This window comes from Octopus bimaculoides, chromosome 27 (assembly GCF_046866305.1).
Source record: "Octopus bimaculoides isolate indiv1 chromosome 27, ASM4686630v1, whole genome shotgun sequence".
In the NCBI taxonomy this organism is placed as follows: Eukaryota; Metazoa; Mollusca; class Cephalopoda; order Octopoda; family Octopodidae; genus Octopus; species Octopus bimaculoides.
The window spans coordinates 17337272-17350645 of NC_142954.1; the positions used below are offsets into that span (position 1 = coordinate 17337272).

At 40.8% G+C, this 13374-nt stretch overlaps 1 protein-coding gene across 2 annotated transcripts in view; it reads left to right on the forward strand.

Moving 5' to 3' along the window:
• LOC106883887 (integrin beta-3-like) overlaps positions 1-13374 on the forward strand; it is a 157620-nt gene that overhangs the window by 76231 nt on the left and 68015 nt on the right. For both annotated transcript variants that reach the window (XM_089343327.1, XM_089343328.1), the window contains one exon: positions 7521-7624. In XM_089343327.1, the coding sequence (XP_089199453.1) occupies positions 7521-7624 (104 nt within the window). The remainder of the gene's footprint in view (positions 1-7520; positions 7625-13374) is intronic.

Consider the following 13374-nt stretch of genomic DNA (forward strand, 5'->3'; position numbering starts at 1 on the left):
GTATCACTAACAATGTTAGTGCTTGCTGGGCAAAACTAGATGTGGTGGTGGTGGTGGTGGGACATTTTTATTATTGTTGCCGTGGTGATATTGCTGTTTTGGATGATGGTAGGGGTGATAGTAGCAGCAGAAGCAGTAAAGACCTGAAATTTTGGTGGGGAGGAGACTAGTTGATTAGACTGATCCCCTAGTGTTTAACTGGTACTTAATTTATCGACCCCAGAAGGGATGAAAGGTAAAGTCGTCTTTGGTGGAATTTGAACTCTGGGTGTAACTTTGGGCGAAATAACTGGATGATGATGATGATGATCTCAAATTTTGGCACAAGGTCAGCAATTTCGGGTGTGTGTGTGGGGGGGGTGTAAGTTGGATGTAACCAACCCTGAAAGGATGAAAGGCAAAGTTGAAGTCGACCTTGGCAGGATTTGAACTCAGAATGTAAAGACAGATAAAATATTGCTAACCATTTTGCCCGGTGTGCCAACGATTTTTGATGATGATGATGATAAAAATAATAATAATAATAATAATAATAATAATAATCCATTCTACTAAAGGCACAGGGATTGAAGTTTTTTTGAGGGAGGGGTCTAGTTGATTACATCGACACCCCCACTTAATTTATCGACCCTGAAAAGGTGACGGGCAAAGTTGGAGTTGACTTCAGTAGGGTTTGAACTCAGGACACAAAGACAAGCATTGGTGTCAAAAGTTCCATACAAGTTATGCTGTAGTAGTAGTAACAGCATTATTATTATTATTATTATCATTATTATTATTATTATTATTATTTGTAAGGTGGTAAGCTGGCAGAATGGTTAGCACACTGGACGAAATGTTTAGCAGTATTTCGCCCATCGCTACATTCTGAGTTCAAATTCAGCTGAGGTCGACTTTGCCTTTTATCCTTTCGGGGTTGATAAATTAAATACCAGTTACACACTGGGTTGATGTAATCGTCTAGTCCCCTCCCTACAAAATCCTGGTATTGTGCCTATAGCAAAAAGGATTTGTAATAGTAGTAGTAGTAGTAGTAGTAGTAGTATAGGTAACCTTGGTGACGAAGGAGCATTGTTGTGTGAAATAGTGGTGGTGTTAGTAAAACAGTGTATAAGTTCTAGTGTAGTAATAGTAGTAGTGGTGGTGGTGGTGGTGGTAATGGTCGTGTCTAGTAATAGTAGTTGATAGGTCATGTGGTACTAGATGTAATAATGGTAGTTACAATAGTAGTATATGCGGCTGTCCTGGTGGTGGCGAAAGACTGGTGATGTTGTGGCTTGGGCGTCAAAAGTCGAGAGACTAAACTTTATTATATTTTAAAGTTGAATATTTTTTTTTCTTTTCAATTGACATTTAATCTGACCTCTGACCTTGACCTCATTTCTTTTTAACAACAAGACAATAAGAATGTCCTATTTTGTTTTTATTTTATTTTATTTTAAACTTGAAGCAGAAATGAGGCTGATGGCTTGTGAAGCACACACACACACACACACACACACACACACACATGCAAGTGTATGGACACATGTAACTACTACAAGCACATGAATATATACATAAAGAGACATGCCCACAGATGTGTATACACGTCTGTAGGTGTGTATATATGTATGTGTATGTATATATATATATATATATATATATATATATATATATATATATATATTCTTATATATATTATTTTATTCTTTTACTTGTTTCAGTCATTTGACTGCGGCCATGCTGGAGCACCACCTTTAGTCGAGCAAATCGACCCCAGGACTTATTCTTTGTAAGCCTAGTACTTATTCAATCGGTCTCTTTTTGCCGAACTACTAAGTTACGGGGATGTAAACACACCAGCATCGGTTGTCAAGCAATGTTGGGGGGGGGGGGGACAAACATATACAAACACACACACATACATACATATATATATATATATATATATATATATATATATATATATATATATACGACGGGCTTCTTTCAGTTTCCGTCTACCAAATCCACTCACAAGGCTTTGGTCGGCCTGAGGCTATGGTAGGAGACATTTGCCCAAAGTGCCATGCAGTAGGAGTGAACCCAGAACCATGGGGCTGGAAAGCAAGCTACTTACCACACAGACACTCCTGCACCTATATATAATGCTATATATGTATATATAGGCACAAGAGTGGCTGTGTGGTAAGTAGCTTGCTTACCAAACACATGGTTCAGTCCTACAGCGTGGCACCTTGGGCAAGTGTCTTCTACTATAGCCTCGGGCCGACCAAAGTCTTGTGAGTGGATTTGGTAGACGGAAACTGAGAGAAACCTGTCATATATATATATATGTGTGTGTATATGTGTGTGTATATGTTTGTGTGTCTGTTTGTCCTCTCCAGTATCGCTTGACAACCGATGCTGGTGTGCTTACGTTACTGTAACTTAGCGGTTCAGCAAAAGAGCTTGATAGAATAAGTACTAGGCTTACAAAGAATAAGTCCTGGGGTCGATTTGCTCCAGCATGGCCAAAGTCAAATGACTGAAACAAGTAAAAGAGTAAGAGTCTATATATATATATATAATGGACTCTCCCCCATCGTTAGATAACATTATGAAGGTTGTATAATTTCTTGCTGAACAAACAGATTATTTCCTTAAAGTGATCAAATGTTTAGGGTTCACAAGTGCATGACATGCTACATGTCAAGTGACGAAATGATCACAGAGGAATGTGAAACGATGATGATGTGTGTATGTATGTGTATATATATATATTATCATCATCATAGTGAAGGTGCATGGCTCAGTGGTAAGAGCGTCGAGCTTACGATCATGAGGTTGTGAGTTCGAATCCCACACCAAGCTGCGTGTTGTGTTCTTGAGCAAGACACTTTATTTCACATTGCTCCAGTTCCCTCAGCTGTAGAAATGAGTTGCGATGTCACAGGTGCCAAGCTGTATCGGCCCCTTTGCCTTTCCCCTGGATAACATTGGTGGCGTGGAGAGGACATGCTGGTATGCATGGGTGACTGCTGGTTTTCCATAAACAACCTTGCCCGGACATTTGCCTTGGAGGGGAACTTTCTAGGTGCAATGCCATGGTCAGTCATGACCGAAGGGGGTCTCAGTAGCATCATCATCATTTAAGATACGTTTTCCATGCTGGCATGGGTTGGACAGTTTGACTAAGGTCTGGAGAGCCCACCAGGCTCCAGTCTGATCTGGCATTGTTTCTACAGCTGGATGCCCTTCCTAACGCCAACCACTCCGAGAGTGTAGTGGGTGCTTTTTACGTGCCACCGCCACAGGAGCCAGTCAGGCGGGCCTGGCATCGATCATATTCGGATAGTGCTTTTTACATGCCACCAGAACAGGACCCAGTCAGGGGGCAGTGGCCACAGCTACGATTTTGGTTTTACTTGACTCAACAGGTCTTCTCAAACATATATCGTATTGCCCAATGCATCGGGGTACTCTTATTTCTTATTTCTTTATTGCCCACAAGGGGCTAAACATAGAGGGGACAAACAAGGACAAATGAATTAAGTCGATTACATTGACTCCAGTGCATAACTGGTATTTAATTTATCAACCTCGAAAGGATGAAAGGCAAGGTCAACCTCAGCGGAATTTGAACTCAGAACGTAATGGCAGACGAAATATCGCTAAGCATTTCGCCCGGCATGCTAACGTTTCTGACACACACACACACACACATGCATGCACGCACACACACACACACACACACACACACACACACACACACACACACACATATATAGCAATTAAGTTTCTGTATATTCTCCAATTGCTAAATGTACTTTATATTTGTAACCTTAATTGTTAAAAGACTGTAAACAAACAGGAAACAACTTCTATCTCATTCCAGGGTGAAAAACTAGAGGTAGTTGATAGCTTCCGCTATCTGGGCGACCAAGTTAGTAGTGGGGGTGGGTGCGCTGAAAGTGTAGCTGCTAGAATAAGAATAGCCTGGGCAAAGTTTAGAGAGCTCTTACCCCTGCTGGCGACAAAGGGACTCTCACTCAGAGTAAAAGGCAGACTGTATGACGCATGCGTACGAACAGCCATGCTACATGGCAGTGAAACATGGGCTGTAACTGCTGAGGACATACGTAAGCTCGCAAGGAATGAAGCCAGTATGCTCCGTTGGATGTGTAATGTCAATGTGAATACCCGTCAGAGTGTAAGTATCTTGAGAGAAAAGCTGAACATTAGAAGCATCAGTTGTGGTGTGCAAGAGAGATGATTGCGCTGGTATGGACATGTGGTGAGAATGGATGAGGATAGCTGCGTGAAAAAGTGCCACACCCTAACAGTTGAGGGAACCCGTGGAAGAGGTAGGCCCAGGAAGACCTGGGCTGAGGTGGTGAGGCAAGACTTTCGTACATTGGGCCTCACCGAGGCGATGACTACTGACCGAGACCTTTGGAAATGTGCTGTGCGTGAGAAGACCCGGCAAGCCAAGTAAGATCGTTGCCAGTGCCCCTGGACTGGCTCTTGTGCGGGTGGCACATGAGATGCACCATTTTGAGCGTGGCCATTGCCAGTACCGCCTGACTGGCTCCAGTAGGATTTTCGAGTGAGATCGTTGCCAGTGCCCCTGGACTGGCTTGTGCGGGTGGCACATAAAAGCACCCACTACACTCTCTGAGTGGTTGGCGTTAGGAAGGGCATCCAGCTGTAGAAACTCTGCCAAATTAGATTGGAGCCTGGTGTTGCCATCCGGTTTCACCAGTCCTCAGTCAAATCGTCCAACCCATGCTAGCATGGAAAGCGGACGTTAAACGATGAAGATGATGATGATGATGATGATGATGATGGTATGTCATAAGCATCTGTATATTGTGGTTTTTGTCATTTTAGTTACAAAATAAACAAATTAATTCAACGGAATACACTGTCTGCAAGTCGATGGGTACCACATATTCTCCATTTTCTAATTGCTATATAAATTTAGGGTAAAATAACCCCCCTTTTACCCACACCCACTTATTACACTTGGTATAACACTAGTGTAACAATAATTGGGTACCCTCCCAGCAGTATATTGGATAGATACTATCCCTTAGTGGGTTGAATCCTCAACCCCTAACTCTCTTGCATTATATATATATATATATATATATATATATACATATATACAACGGGCTTCTTTCAGTTTCCGCCTACCAAATCCACTTTGGTTGGACTGAGGCTATAGTAGAAGACACTTGCCCAAGGTGCCACGCAGTGGGACTGAAGCTGGAACCATGTGGTTCGTAAGCAAGCTACTTACCACACAGCCACTGCTGCGCTTGTAATACTCTCAGGATCTGTAAAATAAGTACCAGTGATGTACTGGGGTCAATGTGAATTGAGTTTCCAACCTCCCTCAAAATTCCTGACATGCACCAAGATTGGCTAGAATTATTCTTAATATCCCACTGATGCCAACTTTATGCCATTTGTCCCTTTGGGTGGATGGGGAAGCAGGGAGGGCTCAAATCGACTCACCCCCTCATTTCAAAATCTTTGACCTTGTTCCAAAATTAGAATTATTCATCATCATCATCATCGTATTTTGAATTTCTGGGAAGGGCTGGAAAATTTAAGGTTGAGTCTAGTGTGTGTGTGTGTGTGTGTGTTTTCTATGCATTTACTCTGTGTATGCATATATATATGTGGGGAGAAGGGGTTGTGTGTGTTTTGTGAGCAGCTCTGCCGGATGAGATAAGGAAATGTTTCTTATTTTTCATATCTCACAAGAAACGTTTATTTATTCTCAAATACGCAAACTCATTCAGACATTTTACACAATGCATTCACACACACACAACTGGTCTTCTGTACTTCTTCATTCTCTCATCTGCTCTCTTGCCTTCTCTCTCTCTCTCTCTCTACCATAACCTCTCCCCTTTCACCTTTTACTCCCCCCCCCCTTCTGTTCTGCATATATCTCTCTTACCTTCTCTCTCTCTCTCCCTCATCCCCTCTCTTTCTCTCCCATTCTCTCTCCCTCTCTCCCATACACTGCCCTCCCTTTGTTAGCAACAAACAACCACAGGTGTCATGGATCACTCATTTCTGTCTCTCTCTTTCTCCTCTCTCCCTTCCCTCCCTCTCTCCTCCTTCCTCCATCTCTCTCACTCTTTCCATTTATGTGTTTGTATGTATATATCATCATCATCATCATCATCATCATTTAACGTCTGCTTTCCATGCTACCAGATGGCTGCACCAGGCTCCAATCTGATTTGGCAGAGTTTCTACAGCTGGATGCCCTTCCTAACGCCAACCACTCCGAGAGTGTAGTGGGTGCTCTTATGTGCCACTGGCATGAGGGCCACTCAGGCAGTACTGGCAATGGCCACGCTCAAAATGGTATTTTTTATGTGCCACCTGCACAGGAGCCAGTCCAGCGGCACTGGCAATGACCTTGCTCGAATGTTTTTTCATGTGACACCGGCACAAGTATTAGTAAGGCAACGCTGGTAACGATCATGCTCAAATGGTGCTATTTACATGTCACTGGCACGGAAGCCAGACAGCTGCTCTGGCAATGATCACACTCAAACGGTGCTGTTAGTGCTCCACTGGCACAGGTGCCAGTCATCGAATTTGATTCAATCACGATTTCGATTTCATTTGCCCCAACAGGTCTTTGCAAGCTGAGTTTAGTGTCCAATGAAGGAGAGGTTGGCATGGGTGCCAGTCATCGTATATATATATATATATATATATATATATATATATATATATATATATATATAGAGAGAGAGAGAGAGAGAGAGAGAGAGAGAGAGAGAGAGAGAGAGAGAGAGGGTGATAAATTGAATATTAATATCATTTTAAAACCAAGTGGCCTAGCATATAAAAAATCTTAAAATTCAGAAAAATTGTATTACATGTGTATAGGAAGGGATGACCACTAAGTGGACATCTGATATGCTAGAAAGAGGTCATCAACGACCCAACCAACAAAGAAAAATAATGTTCTCCAGAAAAAAATTTCGGAAAACACTAGAACATAAGCGGGCAAGACAAAATGAGAAATATAGACTAAAGAATTCATTGTGTACCGGTTTCGACATTAACGTTTTACTTACGTAACAACATCCATGTTCTCTTCAGCACAGTTGTTCTAGAATCAATGTAATTTGCAGAACTATACACGAATTGTCTTCATAAAATAAGACCTGCATACAGTTCTACCAATTACATTTGGGTTATTTTTCAAAATGTCTCAGCTCTGGCACGCCAAATTCCAGAAACAATTCTGCAGAGAATAATTCACTGCAGTATATGTTGCCAGCTGGAGAACATAATTATTTAAATTAATTTATTGACCCTAAAAGGATGAAAGGCAAAGTTGACCTTGGCAGATTTTGAATTTGGAACATAGCAACTGACAAAATACCACCAATCATTTTATCCAGCTTGCTAATGATTCAACCACCTTGCTGCCTTAAATAATAATAATGATAATAATAATAATAATAATATATGTAATAAATATATATCTAATATCTTCTTTCTATTCTTCTTTCCAGAGAAATACACTTCCGAAGAAGAGAATAAGAATTCTTGTACAAAATACGAAAGTTGTGGTCAATGTATTTCATCAAATGTCAACTGCACGTGGTGTTCTCTTAACGTAAGTCAAGTTTTCCTTTCCATCAAGCTTCTACTTTGACACATATTTGGCTGCTATTTCTAGCATGATGAGCAACCACCATTTTTTTTTTTTTTTTGCCAACACAAATTATGACAATTTTCTTGGGATTCTGTTTTCTGTGCTCCTCATGCTTATTTGACCAAATGTATTGACCATTGGTGTTTGGGATTGTTAACTGAATACATGCTGGTCGTGGACTGAGCACACTGTGTCCGTGGGGGTTGTAAGAAGCGGGTAAAACAGCTGGAATCAGAAGTGGTGGCATTGGCATCATCATCATCATCATCATCATCATAATCACTATTTAGGGTCCACTTTTCCATGCTTGTTTCGAAGTAAGGTAATATTTGTCCATAGCCGGACATGTTTTTTCCAGTATACTGGAAATGATACCGCTGTTTAATTGCAAGAAAAGGAGACACACACACACTCACACACACACACACTCATTTACACACACACACATTTACATTCAAACACACAAACTCATTCAAACACACGCACTCATTCAAACACGCTCATTCACACACGCTCATTCACACACACGCTCATTCACACACGCACTCATTCACACACATACTCATTTGCACACACACACACACACACGCTCATTGACACACACACGCTCATTGACACATGCACACACACACACACACAAAGATATATGCACATATATGCTATAAGCTTCTATCAGTTTCCACCTGTCAGATCCACTCACAAGCTGTTGGTTGGCCCAGATTTTTTGTTGCAAACACTTGCCCAAGGAATCATGAGGTAGGACTGAACCTAGAATCATGTGGTTGGGAAGAAAACTTCTTACCACACAACCACACCTGGAATATGGTTATTAAAACACTGCTTTAGCCATTTGACCTGTGCCAGTATGGAAAAAACAGATCTAAAATGATGCTGAGGACGATGGTGATGATGATGGTGATGATGATGATGGTAGAAGTGGTGATGGTGGTGGTTCATAGATTGAACTGACCAGGGACTAGTCATAAGCTAGTTGTTGATTGACCATAGATTAGCTAAATATTGAGCATAGATTTGTCATGGACTGGGTATAGTATACTTATTATATACTGTAATGCACTGACCACAGACTAGTCATAGAATAACCATGGCCGGTCAAATACTGACCATAAGCAGGTCAAATACTGACCATATGCAGGGCAAATACTAGCCATAAACTGACCAAATACTGACATAAGCTGGTCAAATACTGACCATAAGCAGGTCAAATACTGACCATAAGCAGGTCAAATACTAGCCATAAACTGACCAAATACTGACCATAAGCTGGCCAAATACTGACCATAAGCTGGCCATATACTTATTGTAAACTGATCAAATATTGACCTAAGCTGGTCAAATATTGACTGTAAGCTGGCCAAATGCTGATCAAAATTAGGCTAAATATTTATGATCAGTTGACTAAATACTGACCACAAGCTAAATACTGACCACTTACTATAAGTTGGCTAATTATTGACCACAGATTGGCCAAATATTGACCATAGTCTGGCTACCCCGGATGTAACTCCTCTTGCAACTTTGAACTGAGCACTGGTTTAGTAGTAATGAGAGCAAGAGTGTATATAGACGTAGATGATAGTGAGTGTATATAAATCTAAATTATACACTTTATATTTCACTAATTATAGCTACTGCCTAATTAGTGTGTACCTTCGTTAACAAACTTCAAAGACTGGTGGTCTGCTACTGTTGTTTCTTTCTACAATGAAATGCATAACAGCATAGGAGAGGAAGGGAGCTGCATTAACATAATTGGTAGAACATCAGACGGAATATTTTGTGATATTTTGTTGTGGTGCTTAGTGTGACTTCGAACCCTGTTGGGGTTTGGAGGAAACTTATATTTTCATCCTTCCAGAGTGTTATGATGTGAGTGTACACGTTGGGTGTAAAATAGTTTGGGGTTGGTGCATAATTATTGCGGCTTTTTTTTTCAACAAATTTTATTCAACAAAAACAATAACAATATTTAACAAAAACATCTTTAACCGTTTAGCATTTAGACTGGTTATATCCAGTCCAAATATTCTAATTGTCTTATGTCCAAACTGGCCAGATTTGGCCTCTCAAACCAACCCTACAAAGTAATTCTCTGGACTCAGCTTATGAAGACCTGTTGGGGCAAGAGAAATCAAAATCGTGATTGAACCGAGTTTGATGACTGGCACCTGTGCCAGTGGTGCACTAAGAGCACCGTCTCAGCGTGATCATTGCCAGAGCAGCTGTCTGGCTACCGTGCCAGTGGCACGTAAATAGCACCATTTGAGCGTGATTGTTACCAGCGTCGCCTCACTGGCACTTGTGCCGGTGGCACATGAAAAAACATTCGAGCGAGGTTGTTGCCAGTACCGCTGGACTGGCTCCTGTGCAGATGGCACATAAAATCACCCATTACACTCTCGGAGTGGTTGGTGTTAGGAAGGGCATCCAGCTGTAGAAACTCTGCCAGATCAGATTGGAGCCTGGTGCAGCCATCCGGTTCACTAGTCCTCTGTCAAATCGTCCAACCCATGCTAGCATGGAAGGCAGATGTTAAATGATGATGCTAATGACACCATTGAAATCCCAAAACTACGAGATAAGGCATGATTAATTCAAATCAGTGTGAAGGCATAAGCATTGCATTTGGCTGAGTAATTTGAACACTGAAGGGTTAAATGACGGTCTGACTGTCTGCCAAGCCAATGGGAAGTAGTAATTGAAGTAGATGGTGAATATGCTCTGGAATAATCATTTAAAGATGTTTTTGTTAAATATTGTTATTGTTTTTGTTGAATAGAATTTGTTGAAAAAAAGCTGCAATAATTATGCACCAACCCAATATTACCCAAATAGATATTTGGATGTGGTTATCTAAAATAACCGATCACAGAATTATTATGTTTATACAAGACGCATTCTGTACTACTTGAACGTAGGTATAATATTAAACCAACACACATCGTACTAGCGCAGTAAGCAATACAGTTGACCAACAGTCATCTGCCCTGACAGTTCATACAGTTTTTTATTTATTGAAATGCATTAGTCCACTTTCAGTCATGTGGGGGTTAATTTGCTTGTCTCTGATCCTTCTGGGGATCAGTTTTGCCCTGCATTCTTCCAAATGGGAGGTAGGGTGATTCCTTTTACTGTAACAAATGTAATGTTTATTTATTCAAATCGCTTTGAATGAACCATGGATTATCTTGTAGCTTCGAGATTTTTATGATGAGATTGTAGGGCTGGTGTGAGAGGCCAGATCTTAGGTGGAATATTTGGATCAGATATGGCCAGTTGAAATGCTGAAGGTTTAACTTTTTATTGTTGAAATCAGATACGTCTGTGCAAAGTGATTTTATATATCAGTCTGTTTATTTTAGGGAACATCATGTCTGAGAATATCTTGGTAGATATTTAACATCTTTACTGAATAATCATGAAATTTAATTGCACATAGGTGTAGGAGTGGGTGTGTGGTAAGTAGCTTACTTACCAACCACATGGTTCTGGGTTCAGTCCCACTGTGTGGAACCTTGAGCAAGTGTCTTCTACTATAGCTGAGGGCTGACCAAAGCCTTGTGAGTGGATTTGGTAGATGGAAACTGAAAAAAGTCCATTGTTTGTGTGTGTGTGTGTGTGTGTGTGTGTATATATATAGGGTAATTCACAAAAGAACAAGAGACAAAGACAGGTGGTGTAGAAAACAAACAGATGTATAAGTATAATGCTCAGGAATTGAAAAAGTCTTTAACGTTTCGAGCCTACGCTCTTCCACAGAAAGAAATAAGGAGAGAAACAAGGAGAAAAAAAAAATGTGTGTAGTGGTTAGCGCTCTATCATGGCGAATATATATATATATATATACGTGTGTTTGTGTGTCTGTATTTGTCCCCCCCCCCCCCTCCATCGCTTGACAACTGATGCTAGTGTGTTTATGTCCCTGTAACTAAGCAGTTTGGCAAAAGACACCAATAGAATAAGTACTAGGCTTCCAAAGAATAAGTCCTGGGGTCGATTTGCTCAACTAAAGGCAGTGCTCCAGCATGGCCACAGTCAAATGACTGAAACAAGTAAAAGAGTAAAAGAATAACATTAAAGGGCTTAATCAGCTACAGTACTTAACTGTTATGAATAAAGGAGCCACTAGGCAGTCTTAGTCTTCTATTATAATTCCATTGACATCTAGGATGTTTTATAGGAATGTTAACCCTTTCACTGCAGAAATCAGTACCTTCAAGATTTCATTATTACCCTTAGCTGCAAAAAGCAGGTTTATATACCAACCTGTCTTTTATTGAAGAATGTTAAGTTTGTTGAGACAAAGTGACTTGCAGAAAATACCAATTCTATTTTTGATGGATATTCAACATCAATGGAATAGCCATGAATTTTAGTTTCACTGTTAAAAAGGGTTAATCATTCTCAGCTGGGGCCAGTATTGTTTTCCTTCTAGTAGGGAGAAGAGAGATCCATCATTACCATACAATCTTCTAAGAGTCAGCTTCACCTTTCAGCATTCTAGGGGTCAACTCTGTTTCTTACCATTTTCGGCAACTTTGCCTTTTGTCGCACCAGGTGCCAACTTAGCTTTCCTCTGAAGTTAATTTTAGCACGTAAAATGTGTTTTGGCATTCTAGGCACAGGCCATGACTGTGTGGTAAGAAGTTCGCTTCCCAACCACATGGTTCCAGGTTCATTCCTATGGGTATCTTCTACCATTTGTCTCGGCCAACCAATGCTTTGGGAGTAAATTTAGTAGACAGAAACTCTATGGAAGCCTGCTGTTTGTATATATATATTTTTATTTATTTATGTGTTTCAGCCAAGTGGCTGCGGTCATGCTGGTGCACCATATATATGGACTTGGAAGGCCACTCTTCCAAAATTCACTTATCTGTTGTGAAAAATACTCCTCCAGTACTGTTCTGACCTCGTCCACAGGATTCATATTTTTTCCATCCAAATGATTTTGAAAACTGCACAATAAATGATAATCAGATGGGGCAATGTCCAGTGAATATGGTGGATGGGGCATCGTTTCCCATTCAAACTGGTCCAGCCTTTCGAATGTCATTCTCACTGTATGTGGCCAAGCATTATCCTGATGGAAGAACACCTTTCATATTGAAATCAAAGATGGTTGTTTTTCTTCTAGCACTGACCTAAGCCTCTCAAGCTGGTCCCAGTAGATCTTCTTTGTTATCGTTTGGTTTGGGTTTAAAAATTCAAAGTGAACTAAACCTTTCATATCCCACCAAACAGATAACAACACCTTACATGGATGAAGATCTTCTTTAGCCTGAGGTGCCACTGTTTCTCCTTTTCCTACAGCGCTTGACATTTTTATAGAGAACCCATTTCTCATCACCAGTCACTATTCGGTCCAACAAAGGTTCATTCATGAAATGTGACAGCAAAGAAGAGCATACATTCACTGTTGGTGCTTGATTAGACTCTGAAAGTTTGTGAGGAACCCATTGACCCAATTTGCTGACATTTCCGATGGCACACAGGTGTTGATGAATGGTTAAATGACCAAATCCAAGCTTCTCTGCTAGTTCCTCAACAGTTACGGTGGGATTTTGTTCCACCAGGGTTTGCAGGACATCCTCATTGAGCTCTACTGATCTTCCAGGATGAGGCTCGTCTTCTAGGCTGTAGTTTCCAGCTAGGAATTTCTGGAACCACAATTGACACTGGCTTACACT